Consider the following 16,781-nt stretch of genomic DNA (forward strand, 5'->3'; position numbering starts at 1 on the left):
TGGACTGAGGGGCCCCACAGTACGGGCCCCGCATGCACTGTTGTTAATCCAGGCATGTAGGCTATACAACAATCCCTCTGCACAGTCCAATTACTGACAAAGTTAGCATACAGAATTAAGTTTTTTTTGCCACCCCTGTCACTACAGTATGGAACGGGAGTGGCTTGGCTGTAGCACCAATGTACCTTGCTTGGTTGAGCCCGCCCCTTGCTGTTGGAGAGAGCTGGTCCAGAGCCTTGCAGTGGAGCCCACCGCAGTTGACTGTTTGAGCAGCCCACCCCTCTGCAGTATGCATGTTCGCCAGGGAATCCGCGAAGCGCTCACGTCCCAGCAGTGTACTTCACCGGCCAGAGACCATCCACTCAAGAGTCGCGGATAATAAAATTGGATGTGGCAGGCGGACCGGAGGCGGAAAGCCCGGAGTGACCGGAGGAATACAGTATTACAGGAATACAGGCTGCCGCTCTCCTCTGAACGTGGACAATCATGCATGTGCTCTTCTGGGGCTTGGGGTTCCTACTATTCCCTGATTTCTTGAATGTAGTCGCATCTACGGGGAGATTGCTCTTGAATTCAAGCAAAGGTAAAGTATGCCGCTCTGCCAACCTCCGCATTTTTTTTCCACAGTGGTGCGTTACTTTCTAACGGGGAGGGTACAGAATGAATGGATTTTTTTTCCAGGATCAGCTAAGCACATGACTTGCACTGCTTTCTGGACACCTAAAGTTTATTGAATGATTTTTTTTATTTCCTTGCCGTGCAGCAAAGTCAACTAATTATTCAAGTCCACCCGCCTTCCTCAAACACATAGATGTCTAAATTATAATCTGTCGTTGAATGCATTTACAGTGATTATACATATGCTATTGAAACCCCGCTTAATCCTTAATTGTGTTGTGATTGTTGTGCTTTTATTCCCCAGTAAAAGAGGAGATCGGCGCTTATGAGATTGTAACACCGGTGCGAGTGAATGAAGCTGGTGACAAGTTTCCTACCACTGTGCACTTCAAGAGGAAAAGACGAAGTTTGGACGAGAGCGCCGGCAATATCACGGATCAATGGGCCTCGCCAAATATCCACTACAGGATATCTGCTTTCGGACAGAACTATCACCTCAACCTCACGCTGGATTCGGGGTTTATCGCACCTCTCTACACTGTGACAATACTTGGAGTACCCAGAGGAGGTAACATAACGGATTTTTCACCAGATGGGGAGGTGGAGGAGGAGGACACGGAGTTAAAGCACTGCTTCTATAAAGGACATGTGAATGCTCAAGCAGAACACGCCGCGGTCATCAGTTTGTGCTCCGGACTGGTGAGTTTTTACGCACCGTTAGCCTCCACATGCATGTGATGGCTTTACGATCGGCTCGTGTTTTCATTTTCCACCACAGGTCTTTAGCGGCCACATTACTGCTTACACCAAGCGGTTGCTCGAAAGTCTGTCTCACTCTTACCTTGGAAAATTGGAATTTTGAACCTTTGCGCAAAGCCTTTCCAACTTTGCGCGCCGCCTGCTTATTTTTGTTTTGTTGCTACACTGCAAACATACTCACCTCAACAAGTCATACAATGTAGTATTAGACTATGTCTTAAAACTTATTTTTCTTAAAAAAAAATACCAAAACAGAAAACAAAACAAAAACAAAAAAAACAAGTGGGGGCGTGGGGGGTCTTTGCACTTGTTTCCAATGCAAATCAACTTGTTTCAGTAATTTTCTTAAAGACACTTGGAAACAAGTAAACTGCTTTGGAAACAAGTAGAATAATCTCAGATTTTGAGACTGCATATGAGGCTATATTACTTGTTAATAGCGATATTTTTTGCATCAGAATCCTGTGGTGACAAACGGCGCTTCCGTAGGTTTAGGAGATCTCTGCTATGATAACTCTGCAGTGATAAACTGTCCTGTCCAGCTGCGGTGCTCCCAAGTTTAATGAACGGTCTGCTCTCTCTCTCTGTCCCGGTAGTCGGTGACGTCTTTACGCACGCCCGTGCAGCGGGAGTACGGGTGGTGCTGACGTCATCACGAATTATCCGGTCCCAGGCGTGCTGAAGCATGAGTTTTGGAGTGGAGCAAAAGTGCACTCCCGGGTTATACATGGTAACGGCAGCGAGGTGACCCATGTGAATATCAGCAGAGGTCAATTTCTTCTCAAATGACAAATCATATCAACCACATGGAAGCTTTAGGGACCTTTAGGGAGTTGAACTGACATTAATGACACATCAATCATCTGTTCAAGACCTCTAAGGGCACATTTATTACAAGATAGGCAATACTTTTGGTGACCACTATTATATTTTATTACTGTATGTCCTAAAATAATGTGACACTTTATTGATGCCTGTAGGGAAATTCTCTTCTGGCTTGCCAACTCTACAGAGAGGTCAGAGGTCAGGGTGAGCCACAGAACAGCACCCTGAAGCTGGTAGGGATTCAAAGACACTTCAGCAGGGAGCTTCAGCCTGTGCCCTCTGCTTGAAGGACGGTCTTTCTAACCACCAGGCCACCCTGCTGCTAAATTTTGCACAATCAGCAGAAGTGAATGTCTTCCTAATGGTCATTTTTGTCATACTTTATTATAGGGGATTATCTATAAATATGACTTGTGCCAAACATGATTGTATGAAACTAGTCTCAGCTTTCAGGGCTGCCATGAGGTTTTCCAATATACAGCCCAGCCAATTCAACTCAGCCTATAGATCAAAAGGGAGCACCTTTTCCACATTTGCTTAGCTTGGCACTTTCCTCGTCTGCTATATATTTGACCTGTGCCACGTGAAATGCAACCAGGCTTCCATCAGGCTTGCCAAGAAAGCAATAACATGCAGTCTTATTGTTCTTCTGATAGGCATCATAGGTCCCATTATTCTCAGTTTTCCTCTTGTTCTGGGGCCATTCTGATATGCATGCAAATTCACATATTTCACCATCTAATTGTGTGAAAGCACGGGGGGTCCTGGCATGGCTCATTTTTATCCAGTGGATAGCAAGGAAGCCGAGTGTTGGTACGTTTATTTTATTTAAAAAAAAAAAAACACTAATTCCTATGCATTTTTCTTGTATCCAGCTTGGCACTTTCAGGTCTCCAGAAGGGGAGTATTTTGTGGAGCCACTACACAGCTACCAAGGAGAACACTATGAAGAAGAACACACAAAACCTCATATTGTATACAGGAAGAGTGCGCCCAAGAAACAGGCATCCGGGGAGGACTCTGCTTGTGACACTTCAGGTATCGTGTATGATATGATCAGCTATGGCACACATGCATGCAATGTACGCAGGCTGGGTCCTCACAAATATGCACACACAGACACACAGACAGCCATGCAAATGCCTGCATACACACGTGCACAGACCAAAACACACACACACAAGCAGCCATACACACACAATGTTGATTCAGACGTCACTACTGAGTTAGCCCGGCCAGTCAGCTGACTGTAATATCTGCTCCAGTAAACTTTCACCCAGTGTCCTCCTTCTGGCTGCCCAGCACACTGCCGCTACTCACACCAATGACCACGGAACTCCCAGGGGCTATATGTGTGTAAACAAACCTGTGTGTGTGTAGGTGACTGCATGTGCTTGTACGTGTGCGTGTGTGTAAGTGCATGCGCATGCGTGTGAGTGGGTGTGTGTTCTGTGTCTGTGTGTCCATATGTTGCGATGAAGGCGGGTTATCCGGCTTTTCAATGAGTTCCCACAGGCGTAAGCGGCGTAATCGTTGTATCTTCCCCAGCATCATCCCTGATGTCCCCAGCATGAATCGCAACAGGAACCCATTATGCAATAGTAACTGAGCTATCACCGTGATTGTCATATGTTCTATCTGATTAAAAGGAACAGAACTGTTGAGCTTGGCAGTTATGAATGGATATTGAACAGCAGAGATAAGAGGGGGAAATTAGCTTGGCAGCGCCTGAATCTTTAAAATCATAGAAAAGTGGAAAATTGATATGAAAAAAGAGTCTAATAGCGTAATAGAAATAATAGCGTACAATTTAGGCTATTTAAACACGAAATTCTCCATCTCATGCAGTTTATTTTGGGGAATTGTTCCACAACCCTCTGCTACATGCAGAATTGTAATGGCAGAACTAAGCAGAATGTATAGTGCCAGTGATCTGAGTCCTCACATCATGTTAAAGCCTGCACAGCGCAGCGCCCACAGCCACGGTACAGTGAGGAAGCTTTCCAGCTCTCACACAGGAAAAGTCATTTGGAAGTTCACTCTTGTATCATCCCATCTCAGTTGACTGCCTCAGCTTCCTGTTGACTCTTGTACTTCCTCTGCTTCTTTGATAAGAAAGTCGGATGGACCCGCTGCCGTGAAGACTCAGCGTAAACTGTATAGAAGCAAAGTGATGCCGACCTCGAGCATTTAAGTGATCACAACTAAGAAAATAAATCTGGATTATATTTTCTTTCTCTGCTGGATATGTTTCTGCAGATGCTTGTTTTTTCAGTGTGTGCGTGTGTGTGTTTATTGTGTGGATGTCCTCTGTATTGTGTGTACATATATGTGTTTCTGTGTTGCATTGTATATACATATACAGTATGTGTTTGTGTGTGTGTGTGTTTCTGATATCATGGCCTGATATGACCCCATATATTTGATTAAGAGGCATTTTTGGCCTAACAGATGATTATGAAGCATGAGTCAGCCTTGTACAAAGCCCCTTTGTTCCTGTGTTGCCTTTTAGGTTTTGAAGTGATGGAAAGTAGTGTCTTTTTGATTAGAGTCGTGAATCACGGGCATTGCAACCAGATCCACTTTTGTGCTGCAGTCCGAGTCACTGTTGTATAAATGGTGTTGCATTGCAGGTGGTCCAGACGAGGTGATCTGCACGTGCTGAGAAAACAAAAAAGAGTGGCACTCAGCAGAATTTGGTTGCCATGCCATGATTGAAATCAGACCTTTTCACATTCCAACCAATGTTGAGTAGTTCTTAAACTGCTGCCCAGTCCTTGGCTCGCCGCCTTCTTTTGGTGTGTGCAGCTTTTGCTCCATTTTTTTTATGGCTGGGTGCCAGGTTTACCTAGCGTGAACTCTTTGCCCTGCCCTCTTCCCTCTTCTGAGAGAGAGAGGGAGAGAGAAAAAAGACTCCAGGCAGTATTCATTTGTCAGCCCACTATTTCAGCAACAATAAACAAAAGGGAGAGAGCAACATATTTTAACAATATACACTTCCAGACTCACCTCATGCATCTCCACAGCAACCTTTTAAGTCATAAGCCACAACGGTGGCTTAATTTTAAACACATACTCACGGCAACCATTGAGTCATACCCTGTCTGCTTTGCTGACTAAATGCATCATCCATAATCCATCCATCTTTGAATATTTATACACGCTCAATTCCCTCTGGCTCCTCTCTGTTTCTCCCCAGGACACAAACACAGGCATAAGAGGCACAAGCTGAAGAGGCGGCCGGCGGCGGGGGTGAGCACCGCGTCCAGCCCGGCCCGCGTGGTCAGCGGTGGCATGTTCAATGACTTGGAGACACTGAGCGCCGGGCTGGCCAGCGGCGCCTTGACCAGACCAGAGAGCGGCAGCGCTAGCGCTAGACCATCAAATGATAGCAGCGGTGACTCAGGACCTCACAGGAGATCAAAGCGCTTCCTCTCCTACCCGCGCTTCGTTGAAGTCATGCTGGTGGCCGACAGCAAAATGGTGGAGCATCACGGCAGCAACCTCCAGCACTACATACTAACGTTAATGTCCATTGTAAGTTCTGCTCAGTTAAATGGCCTCGCAGCTGCTAGCAGAAATTGCTTGGCTGGGGGAGGCGCTTGGCTGGGAGACGCTAGTGTGTTTGTGTGTCTGTGGACACATTTGTGGACAGGCTGTAGCTGTATGTGTGTGTATTTGTGTACTAAATGTATGTGTGTGTTCTGCTGCGCTGCTCATGCTGCAAGTCAGTCGGCCGGCCTTTAGAGGAGGGCCGTGGGAGGGAAAAGGGCAGCCTAGGGCAGGGGTAAACACCACTTTCAAACGGCCAGGGGGGAAGAGAGGGCAGCTTGAGGTAGAGCCTGTCTGACAGCTTTGATGAATGTTAAAAAATAAGCTCAGGTATGTCACATAGGCCGCATACTCCTGGCCACTTCAAATGCTGGCTTCCGCAGGCGTCTGGGGCCGACAGCCCAGGGGGGAGGCTGAGATGACCTATATTCTGGTCCTGGCAAAGTCTGCCTTCTCCACAGGGGCTCAGGCCATTATCAGCGTCTCTCTCCAATCAGCCAAATTCCCTGCTACTTGCTTAAAACTGCAGGATGGTTGTCCAAGATACAGAGTTCCCACTGAATATACTGTGTCACATTTAAATTGGTTCTCTAAGTTGCTATGTTGCCCACAAAGTTTGTGTTGCACTCAAAATAATGTACCATTTTGATCCTGACACTAACAGTGCTGCTGATCTTGATGAGCAATGTTCTCATTCATAGGTCTGAATTCATGCTTTGTTTCCTTCATTCAGGTGTCTTCCATCTACAAGGACCCCAGCATTGGCAATCTGATTAACATTGTGATTGTAAAGTTAGTCATCATAAACAACGAGCTGGTAAGATTACTGCATTGGTTTTAATCTCCAGTGTTCGCATTTTAGAATGAAAATATCACATTTGTTTGTTCGTTCATTCAATCATTCATTCTCTTTCTCTCTCTCACTCTCACTCTGTTCCTCGCTGTCTCTCTCTTTCTCTCTCTCAGGACGGCCCAAACATTTCCTTCAATGCACAGACCACTTTAAAGAACTTCTGCATCTGGCAGCAGAGCCAGAACATCCTGGATGACAACCACCACTCCCACCACGACACTGCCATCCTCATCACCAGGTACAAGGAAAATATGATCGTTATTACTGTCACTGCCATAATTAGAATAAGACAATGACTCATTATCTATGTCTTCACCACAGGCAGGACATCTGCAGAGCAAGGGATAAGTGTGACACTTTAGGTAAGTGGATCTTTCTAAAATGGGAAGATAGACTTACCACCATCAAGGGTTATATGAATTATATGATGATGATAGCAGTGATGCTAACAATGACAATGGGCGATGGAGATGATGATGATGATGATGATGATGATGATGATGATGATGATGATGACTATGAATATTAAAATGACCCTTTTGTTATTCAGGACTTGCAGAGTTGGGGACGGTGTGTGATCCATACAGGAGCTGCAGTATCAGTGAGGACAATGGACTCAGCACTGCATTCACCATCGCCCATGAACTTGGCCATGTGTAAGCACTGCATGTTCCCATTTATTGAGTGTTTACCCTAAGCATGGTAATCAATTCTAGCTGGTGAAAGTACTGGCTTCAGTTAGAGAGTGTCTAAAGTCTTCTAGGACCACCCATCCATGACAAGGGGGTGTTCAGGGCTTTTTTATGATTTCAGTTTTCTTTAACACTCAACATCCGTTCATTTCTTATTGTTTTCCCAATGTTTTGTCGTGCTTTTTTCTGTTTCTGATTACATCTCTTAATCGTCATCTCCGTTACCTTTTGAAAGAGAGGACAGAAAAGAGACCACAAAAGAACATTTGAGTCCAAGGACTTGGTTTCTCAGGACTTAAGCAAAAAACCCATTGTAAGGACTAGATTTCCAGCCCCAGGGTTGGTGGCCATTGCCCCTCTCTTGCAATTTCTGCATTGTCCAAAGTCCTGAGTCGGCTGGAGCTGGGGTTAGCCTGCTACGCTGGAGACTGTTACGGACCTTAACAGCCCTCATCATCTCTTACAAATGCTCCTTCTAACCACCGTACAAAAGGTGGGATTGTTGAATTCCACTTTTATCCGCATCAAGTGGTGACAACATTGCTTAGCCACGGAGCTCGGTGCTGTACGGTACCTGTCAGGTGGGGTGCCGAGTAGCACAGAGGGAAGGCACTGGGCAGCGTTGTGCTGTACCTGTCCGACAGCAACCCCCAGGGCCGTATTTGCTCAGCCAGCCAAGCCTTAAATGTTTCCCTTGCAGTCGTTCAGCTCAAATCAAATTATTCCTGTGTTATGTCCAATGGCCATTATTCATATAACTTAATATTGTGCTGGTTTCTTTCCACATACCCCACAGGCAGGCTATAAAAAATTACTGTATTATTTTCAAATACAACCATGAATGGTTTTCCCCAAGCCAATAATGCACTGACCACAGGTAATATAGAACCAATGTTTAAATTTAAAACATGTGCTTGAGCAAATGAAACACATGAAAACACAAATGAAGTTCTTTTTTCCATTAGAGTCTATGTCATGGTTGGTTTGAGAAACAATAACATTAAAACTTTAAAGGCCCGGCCAGAGACAGTGTAGAGCCCCTTGTCACCATTACTACTGGCTGTGTTCGTATTTATCTCAGCCCAACAGTGGTCTTACAGAGCTGTACATCTGTGGCACATAATCTTTATCTCCAATAAAGTTACTTACAGAAAGAAGTATCTGGCAACTATCCAAACTCTCTCTAGTCTCTATTAATGTAATAGTTTGCGTGATAGTCTGAGAAGGATTCTGTAACCGTGGTTTGGTGTGGCCGTTCATCATATCTGAACATGTGTTTTTCCATCTTCTCTCTGCCAGGTTCAACATGCCCCATGATGACAGTAACAAGTGCAAAGAGGACGGAGTTAAGATCCAGCAACACGTAATGGCTCCCACGCTGAACTACAACACCAATCCTTGGATGTGGTCCAAGTGTAGCAGGAAGTACATCACCGAGTTCCTCGAGTATGTCGCACTCTTTTCCTCACCGTTGTTCCAAACATGCATGGGGATTATGCAGATAACAGTATGAAATCAAATATGATATGTCAAGTAGTCAGGTATTGTGAAAACAGTTTTAAATTTGAATTGATTGATTCACTGATTGATTGATTGAATTAACAATTGTTTATCCAAAGTTCTGATTGAATGCACTTGGGAGATACAGTATTGACAGTACTATAGTGTAGAAATTTCACAAGACTTTTTGCCACAAACACACAGGAACATGGACGAGGGGGAGAGTGCAGCCCATGCACAGTCTTTTTTTTTTTTCCTTTTCGGGAGCCACAGCCAACTTTTAAGTAACCAAACACAAATAGACTCTCTGACAGCATTTCTCAGGCCAGTCGCAGCCTCTGGTCTCTCCTCTCCCAAGGCTCTTCTACTGACTGACAAAGACCAGGGAATTCATAGGGAAGAGTAAATGGGGTTCAAGAGCCAGTCCTCTCTCCAAAACACCCAAACAGTTCATCCCCACTTACTACACAGTTGATTGAATATAGTTAGAAGTCTGCATAAAAGCAAGTCTGTGTGTACAGTAGGGGTTCTATATATGTACAGGAAAAAATGACCTCTCCGGCTGTACTGAGTGTGTTTTCTGTTTGTTTGTGTCTCTTGTTTTTCCCTTTTTTCTTTAAGTCATTTTATTTTTATTTCTTAATAGCACAGGATATGGTGAGTGCTTGCTCGACGAGCCCGCTTCTAGGCCATACAGTCTCTCGCAGCAGCTGCCCGGACGGATATACAATGTCAATAAACAGTGCGAATTGATATTCGGGCCGGGGACACAGGTGTGCCCTTATATGGTAAGTGAGGACGGTGTGTGAGTCTAAACGGTCATGTTGTGCACGTTGGTTTCTCATGACGGAAGCCTCTTGTGTTATCACTGTCTGCTGCAGCGCTTCTCAACTGGCTTTGCCTCAGGACCCAAACACGCCTTCGAAGTGTCCCATTGTAACCAAAGATATCCGTTGTTCTTTATGAGAAAAATGACAATGACAAAATCAGTTGAGAAAACGTGAGCCATTCTATATCTGGTGATGTATGATTTCTGGCCTTAAAACACTAAATGAAACTGAGGAACGGTGAAATCATATTCATAGGCCTGGAAACACCTCCTTTACATGCTACTTAATGATCCTTTTCTGTTCATGGTATTGAAATGTCAGTAAGCTCACATGAAAGATAGAAAATAGCCCTGAAATGACAGAAAAGGTTAGTTTGAGCATGGTGGGATATTTTTTATTGGCTCATGTCTTCATTGCAGTCAGAAAAGTCATGCGAGCCACTGGCTGAGAAATACTCTTCTAGTTTGATGCTTGATAAAGCAATTACATACCAGTGGAGTCACCTTCTGGCATAATGTTTGATAAGGTGTGATAAGCTGGATGTCTCCCAATAAGAGTCTATATGTAGTTGAAAACTTGTCAACTGTGAGATTATTATGCATGACATTTATGTGTTCTGTCTTGTTCTGATATTTTTCACTTTTTAGCACAATCTTTTATGGGGTCTCAAGGTTAACTCAGTGTGTGTGTGTGTGTGTGTGTGTGTGTTCCCCAGACCCAGTGTCGCAGGCTGTGGTGCACCAGTCCAGAGGGGGCCCAGCGGGGCTGCAGGACCCAGCACATGCCGTGGGCAGACGGCACTGACTGCTCCCCTGGAAAGGTAAGTGACACGTGGAAATTAAGACACATGGCTAGAGAGAGAAAGATAAAGGAGAATCGAGCAGAAAATGTAAAGGAGAAAGAGACGTATAGGTGATTAGCAAGAAGGGGGGAAATGAACTGATGATTATCGGAGCAAACGTTTGGGAAAAAGAATGGAAAGTGGCAGTGTCTTCCCTGAGGGCACACCGCAATTTCATCCACAGCTAGCTATTACATTATGGTTTAATACTCATATGGTGCTGACAATCCTTACCACATTTCCTTTTTTTTGATGTTACAGCTTTTCCAATGACTCATAACCATGAAATTGTTCACAGGCGTTTTAATACAAAACGCAAAATGACATAAGAAAACAACTTTCCAAACACTTGCCAACAATGACAGTAGTGTAAGCTGTTGGTAATTGAACATGAGTGGCATGTGAGAAGGTTGTGTCCAAAATCCATTTCCATATTTTGGCCTCACGGAGAGGTGGATTTGTTTTGCTTTAAGGCTATGTATGATTATGAGGCTGTAATAAGCTTAGGTAGGAGGAGTGAAGTTGTGAATGGTGGAGATTTCCCTCTCGGTGACTGGCTTAGTGTAGCTTTTAATTAGGACGTCTCTCGCTAACCCCTTGCTTCCTGCCACTAAGACTGAGGGGACATGAAAGAAGCATGGGCCAGCTCCAGAAGTCCAAAGACGCACACACACACACACACACACACACATGTTGAACCCCTGTCCTGTTTACACCAGCCCCCCATCCCATTCTAAACTGGAGCCCACCACACTAAACACTTAAGCTGTAGTCTGTTTGTTGAACAGGGTAAGATTATCCTCCTGTTATGAGCTGAGATATATTTATTGACCATGTGCGTGACGTTTTTTTGTCTTCCGTCCAGACAGACACAGCAGTGAAATGTCTTTTTTTGGTTCCTCTTTTTCCATTCGCTTCACTGTATAATTTCTCCCAGATTAGCATCAAAGCAGAATGTGAAGGGAGAGCAGATAGATGTGTTGCCAATTCCACGGCTAGGATTTCATGTGCTCACTCTCTCTCTTCCTCTCTCTCTCTTTCTCTCTCTCTCTTGTCTCGCTCTTTTCCATCTTTCTTTCACCCCCTGACTTCAATCTCTCCGCCTGCTCCCATTCGCCCTCTTTCTCCCCCTTTCCCTCTCTCTCTATGTATGCACTTCTCTGTCCCGTTGCAGCACTGCAAGCACGGCCTGTGTATAGCCAAAGAGCACGACGCCACACCTGTGGAGGGGGCGTGGGGCGTTTGGAGTCCTTTTGGTACCTGCTCGCGGACGTGCGGCGGGGGCATCAAGATCGCCGTGCGCGAGTGCAACCGACCCGTGTGAGCAGTCCCTCTCCTCTTTGTAGTCATGCACGCCTGGTGGACCTTGTCTCCGTCCTGGCTGCCTAAAGTCAATGTACCATAGATCAAGCCTCCTTAAGAGAATTCTTTCCATAGCTAGCGCTCACCAAGGCAGGCTTTCATCCTGGTTTAACGGGCTGACAGAGGGGAAGCGCAGGGGCGCGCTGACTTCCAATGTCAGTGTTATTACACTGTAGATTTACACTGTAGATAGATAGATAGATAGATAGGTAGATAGATAGATAGATAGATAGATAGACAGATAGATAGATAGATAGATAGATAGATAGATAGATAGATAGATTACTCCTTACTGATTACTGACTACTGACAGATTACTGATATTATATTAGATAGATGACTTATCCAATCTCGCCCGCAGGCCCAGGAATGGGGGAATGTACTGTGTGGGTCGCAGGATGAAGTTTCGTTCCTGTAACTCTGAGCCCTGCTCCAAGCAGAAGAAGGACTTCAGGGAGGAGCAATGCGCTTCCTTCGACGGCAGGCACTTCAACATCAACGGTCTACCTCCAAACGTGCGCTGGGTGCCCAAGTACAGCGGAAGTGAGAGTCATTCTTGTCCTTTTACAGCCCTTATAGGCGTCCTGCTTACTGCTTTCGTGTGTAGCGGTAAAACACAACAGTGCACACAATATCATCCCTTTTCACATCTCAGTCAAGTCAATAACAAAGATAAACCAGTTAACCAATCAACTCTTTTCCCCCTTCTATCTATCTACCTATCTCTTCTCCTCCATCAGTCCTGATGAAGGATAGGTGTAAGCTGTTCTGTAGGGTGGCAGGCAGCACGGCCTACTATCAGCTCAGGGACAGGGTCATCGATGGCACGCCGTGCGGACCGGACACCAACGACATCTGTGTCCAGGGCCTGTGCAGGGTGAGGCTGCAACCTTATGTCAACCTCAGGAAGCTCAGCTACATGCTTACACTTCAGAACATCCACCATGAGCCACAACCATGTGCAAACTGTATATGTAAAGATAACTTCATTCATAGGTGGTAGTAGCGACCGCCGGTGCGCAGTGATTGTGTGGAGTGGCTGCAGTCATTTCTACATGCTTACACAAAATCTCTTTTACAAAGAGGTACCAACCCTTTGCCAAACCAGTGTCGATACGCCTCATCCCTGTGACAAATAGATTTTTACTGTGGATGCTTGTGTACTGAAATATCAGCCAACGTAATGGAAAAAAAGCAGTGGGCTACACTTGGAAGAGGCCCTCCACACACACACTGCCCCACACTCTGCCCCACACACTGTGTTTGGTCAGATTTTGGCTCAGCGACTTGCCTCCTTGCCCTTGGCGAGTGCATTTGATCCATCCTGTTGCACTGAAGCTAAGCTCTTCATCCTCCTTAGAACATTGAAAATGTCTTTCTCTACATCCAATTACACACAGAGCATTGCCATTTCAAGTGCGGTTTTATAAAGGAAATTTATTTCAGATGTGTGTCAGTGATATGGACATAACTTAATAAGCTCTTATGTAAGTATTTTTGAGGGTCACTGGGTTTGATTCCTTCTTTCTGGAACAGTATTTCACAAGAAATAGAACTAGAAGTAGGAATGCCATCTTAATTCCACTGTAGTGGAACAAAGGAAAGTGACAGCTGTATCAATGTTTGTCACCGAACATCTGCCAAGCAACTGGAGTTTAGGAGTGTGAGGTGAAGAATGTCATTTCATGTTGTTTTGAAAAATCTGTCTGACGCCTATTTTCTCTGCCTGCCTCTGCACTTTCATCTACCTTCTACACATCCTTCCCCTACTCCTCACCCTTATCTTCCATGCAATCCTGAAACCTCCCATACACTCTCCTCCTCTTCCTCCCTCTCCTACTTCCACCCCGCCGCTGAGCAGCAAGCTGGCTGTGACCATGTATTGAACTCTAAAGCCAGGCGGGACAAGTGTGGCGTGTGCGGAGGCGACAACTCCTCCTGCAAAACGGTAGCAGGCACCTTCAACATCGTCCGCTACGGTGAGCTACAGCCTCTCTTTTCATTATCCTATCTCTCCCCATTCAGCGGACGTAAATGATAACGGCTCTTTAGATCCTCCTGTTATATGTTGCTTCGACACATTCATAAATGTCATTACTCGCTCAGGATTTTGTTTAATTCATCTAAACACATTGTTCATGCCATTTGCAGGCTATAATGAAGTGGTGCGAATACCCAGTGGTGCTACAAACATAGATGTGCGTCAACACAGCTACTCAGGGAAACCGGAGGATGACAACTACCTCGGTAAGATGCAACATCCAACACTTCGGTACTTATTGTCTTTGTGCTGCAAGTCTTTCTCTCTTGTATGGTGTTTAAAGGAGACTACTGTCAATATTTCCATTATATTTCCATCCATACTGTTAATATCAAAAACTGTTTGGGTAGGAGCTTCAGGTGCTCTTTGGATAGGGATACATGTAGACACAAAAATACAAAAATACTCCAAGGCACTCTCTTTAAACCAATTAAAATGGCTTTATTGTCATGGCATGGTCATATTAGACTTTAAAAACAAACTTCATGCCGAAACGTGTCGAAGTTTGTTTTTAAAGTCTAATATGACCATGCCATGACAATAAAGGCATTTTAATTGGTTTAAAGAGTGCCTGGGAGTATTTTTGTATTTTTGTGCATACTATTAATAGTTATGAAGCTTTTTATGCCTTGAATGTTCTGGTAAAAACATGTACACTTTGACCTGTGTGTGTTTGTGTGTGAATGATAGTGTTTGGCTCTCAGTGTAAATGTCATGTAAACCTTGGGAGTTGGCATACTGTACATGCTAACACGTTAATGAGCCAGAACTCAGATAGGCCTCTGGGTACCATTCCATCGAGGTCAGTAAGTTTACGGGCTTTGGTGTCTCTGTGTGGGTGGGTGTGTGTTTTTTTGGGTTCAGTGTGTGTGTTTGTGTGTCTGTACTGTATGGCTGTCTGTCTGTCGGTGTGGATGTGGCAGCTATTAGTGTAAATGTCTTGTGAAGCTACAGTCGTAGGGAGTTGGCATATACATGCTAATACTTGAGCCAGAGCTCAAGATAGCCCTCGGGGTACCATTCCATCGAGGTCAACGGGTGTGTGTGTATGGGAGTGTGTTTTGTGTATATATATTTTTGTATATATATATATGTATGTATGTTTTTTTGGTCCTGTGTGTGTATTTGTTTGCCCGCCTGCTTGAATGGATGCCTCCAAGCAAGACCTCAAGCACTGTAGCTGACCGTGCTTTTTCATGTGTCACACTTACTTGTGTGTGTATTTGTATGTGTGTGTTTTGTGTATGGGAGCAGTCATTAGGGGCCCAGAGTGGGGACTAAGGTGGGTCTGATTTTGCGGGAATGAGGGCCGGTCTCCGCGGTCATATTAGTGTAATGTGTGAAATGGCGAGGAAAGTAAAGGCAGGAAATTAGCTCCATAATCGCATTAGGGTGAATGAATGCAGCAGACTGGCTGTTGAGCAGAACAGGAGGCCCCTGGATGGGACTTCTCTGGGAATAGAGGATTATTTTACCCCAATAAGGCTGTTCTGCTGCCTACTGTATGCCTTACTGTAAATGAAAACATCAGCCACTGTGCTGAGCTGCTCTGTCGCTGTTTACAGGCGAATAAGTCTGTCTTCTTCAAGTAGCTGATGCTCTAGTGTATAGTTTATTGCCTAAAACTTCATCTTTTCACTGTGCATAATATATTTTTTCTGCAGTTTTTTCTGCTGATTGAGCAAAGATAGGTTGAGCTCAATGTGGTAGCTTTGCATCAAATGCCACTCACTCTGGCCCTCTGTTATAGTGCGATCATGTACAGCGAGTGACCGTCGTTGCCTGTCTCCCTGTAGCTGTCTCAAATAGCCGTGGAGAGTTCCTGCTTAATGGAGAGTTTGTGGTCAGCATGTTCAAAAGGGAAATCAAAGTGGGAAACGCCATCATCGAGTACAGCGGCTCTGACCATGTCATTGAGAGGATCAACTGCACCGACCGCATCGAGGAGGAGATCATCGTTCAGGTAAATGGTCCATATCATGGTGGCTCAGTGTGCTATGCAGGGCATGCAAAGCCAGACTGGTTTTGGAAGCAGCAGCAAAAGTGACACTCAAGATGTTTTGGATGCTCCAACATGTTTGACCTCTGGGATTTTTCAGTAGAAAATGTGGTGCTATTTGATGATAATCTGGGATGTAAGAAACTTTAAAATAAGGATATTCTCATAATCTTATTGTAATATAATGCTCATCTACCGGCCTGCAACTGCTCTGTCGTTTCGCCCCAGGTGCTGTCAGTGGGGAACCTTTACAACCCAGACGTCAGGTACTCCTTCAACATCCCCATAGAGGACAAACCTCAGCAGTTCTTCTGGGACGCCTATGGGCCCTGGCAGGAGTGCAGCCGCCTGTGCCAAGGTGAGGAGGGAGGGCGGGGGGCAGAGGGTTGACAGAGGAAGGTGACGGGGGTGGTAAATGAAATATGGAGCAGTGGGAGAAAAGGTGAGAGAGAGAAGACGTGGGAACGGATGAGACAGAGGCATGGGACTGTGCAGATTGACTGACCAAACTTGACAGGTCTGTGCTAGACATTATTGGTTTGGAACCAGCTATCAAAGTTGTGCTTCATAGTACACTGCAGCAGGTAGCTTTTTTGGTCTTGACTGAGAACCATGCTGGAGTACGTGGGCGTGTAGAGGTGGGTTGCAGGTAAACTCAAAAACCTGTTATGTGTTATGACTCCAACATTTGAAAAATCGCTTAGAAGCGCTTTGTCTGTGAATCCCTTTCTCCATCCTTTAACACTGACATGCCTGAAAAACCAACAGTAGGTTTCTAAGAAAAACCAAAGAGTTTGTCAGTGGTTCACACACAGGAGGATAAACAGCTACAATGTGATGTGCTTGTGATTTATGTGGAGTTTCTGCCAGTGCTGGGACACAGTACATTCTCATAGCACTGGGCTGCAA

The 16,781-nt window shown here is 45.0% G+C and overlaps 1 protein-coding gene across 1 annotated transcript in view; it reads left to right on the forward strand.

Moving 5' to 3' along the window:
• The first annotated feature begins 446 nt into the window (after positions 1-446).
• Positions 447-16,781, forward strand: part of adamts9 (ADAM metallopeptidase with thrombospondin type 1 motif, 9) — a 46,332-nt gene continuing 29,997 nt past the window's right edge. Inside the window, exons 1-18 of the mRNA XM_071915604.2 lie at positions 447-583; positions 923-1,317; positions 3,078-3,240; positions 5,402-5,739; positions 6,488-6,571; positions 6,721-6,845; positions 6,929-6,969; positions 7,158-7,263; positions 8,599-8,745; positions 9,446-9,587; positions 10,345-10,449; positions 11,645-11,790; positions 12,194-12,375; positions 12,573-12,709; positions 13,694-13,811; positions 13,984-14,079; positions 15,670-15,836; positions 16,101-16,230. Of these exons, the coding sequence (XP_071771705.2) occupies positions 487-583; positions 923-1,317; positions 3,078-3,240; positions 5,402-5,739; positions 6,488-6,571; positions 6,721-6,845; positions 6,929-6,969; positions 7,158-7,263; positions 8,599-8,745; positions 9,446-9,587; positions 10,345-10,449; positions 11,645-11,790; positions 12,194-12,375; positions 12,573-12,709; positions 13,694-13,811; positions 13,984-14,079; positions 15,670-15,836; positions 16,101-16,230 (2,719 nt within the window). The 5' untranslated portion in view covers positions 447-486. The remainder of the gene's footprint in view (positions 584-922; positions 1,318-3,077; positions 3,241-5,401; positions 5,740-6,487; positions 6,572-6,720; positions 6,846-6,928; positions 6,970-7,157; positions 7,264-8,598; positions 8,746-9,445; positions 9,588-10,344; positions 10,450-11,644; positions 11,791-12,193; positions 12,376-12,572; positions 12,710-13,693; positions 13,812-13,983; positions 14,080-15,669; positions 15,837-16,100; positions 16,231-16,781) is intronic.

The sequence above is a fragment of the Centroberyx gerrardi genome, chromosome 5 (genome assembly GCF_048128805.1).
Source record: "Centroberyx gerrardi isolate f3 chromosome 5, fCenGer3.hap1.cur.20231027, whole genome shotgun sequence".
NCBI lineage: Eukaryota > Metazoa > Chordata > Actinopteri > Beryciformes > Berycidae > Centroberyx > Centroberyx gerrardi.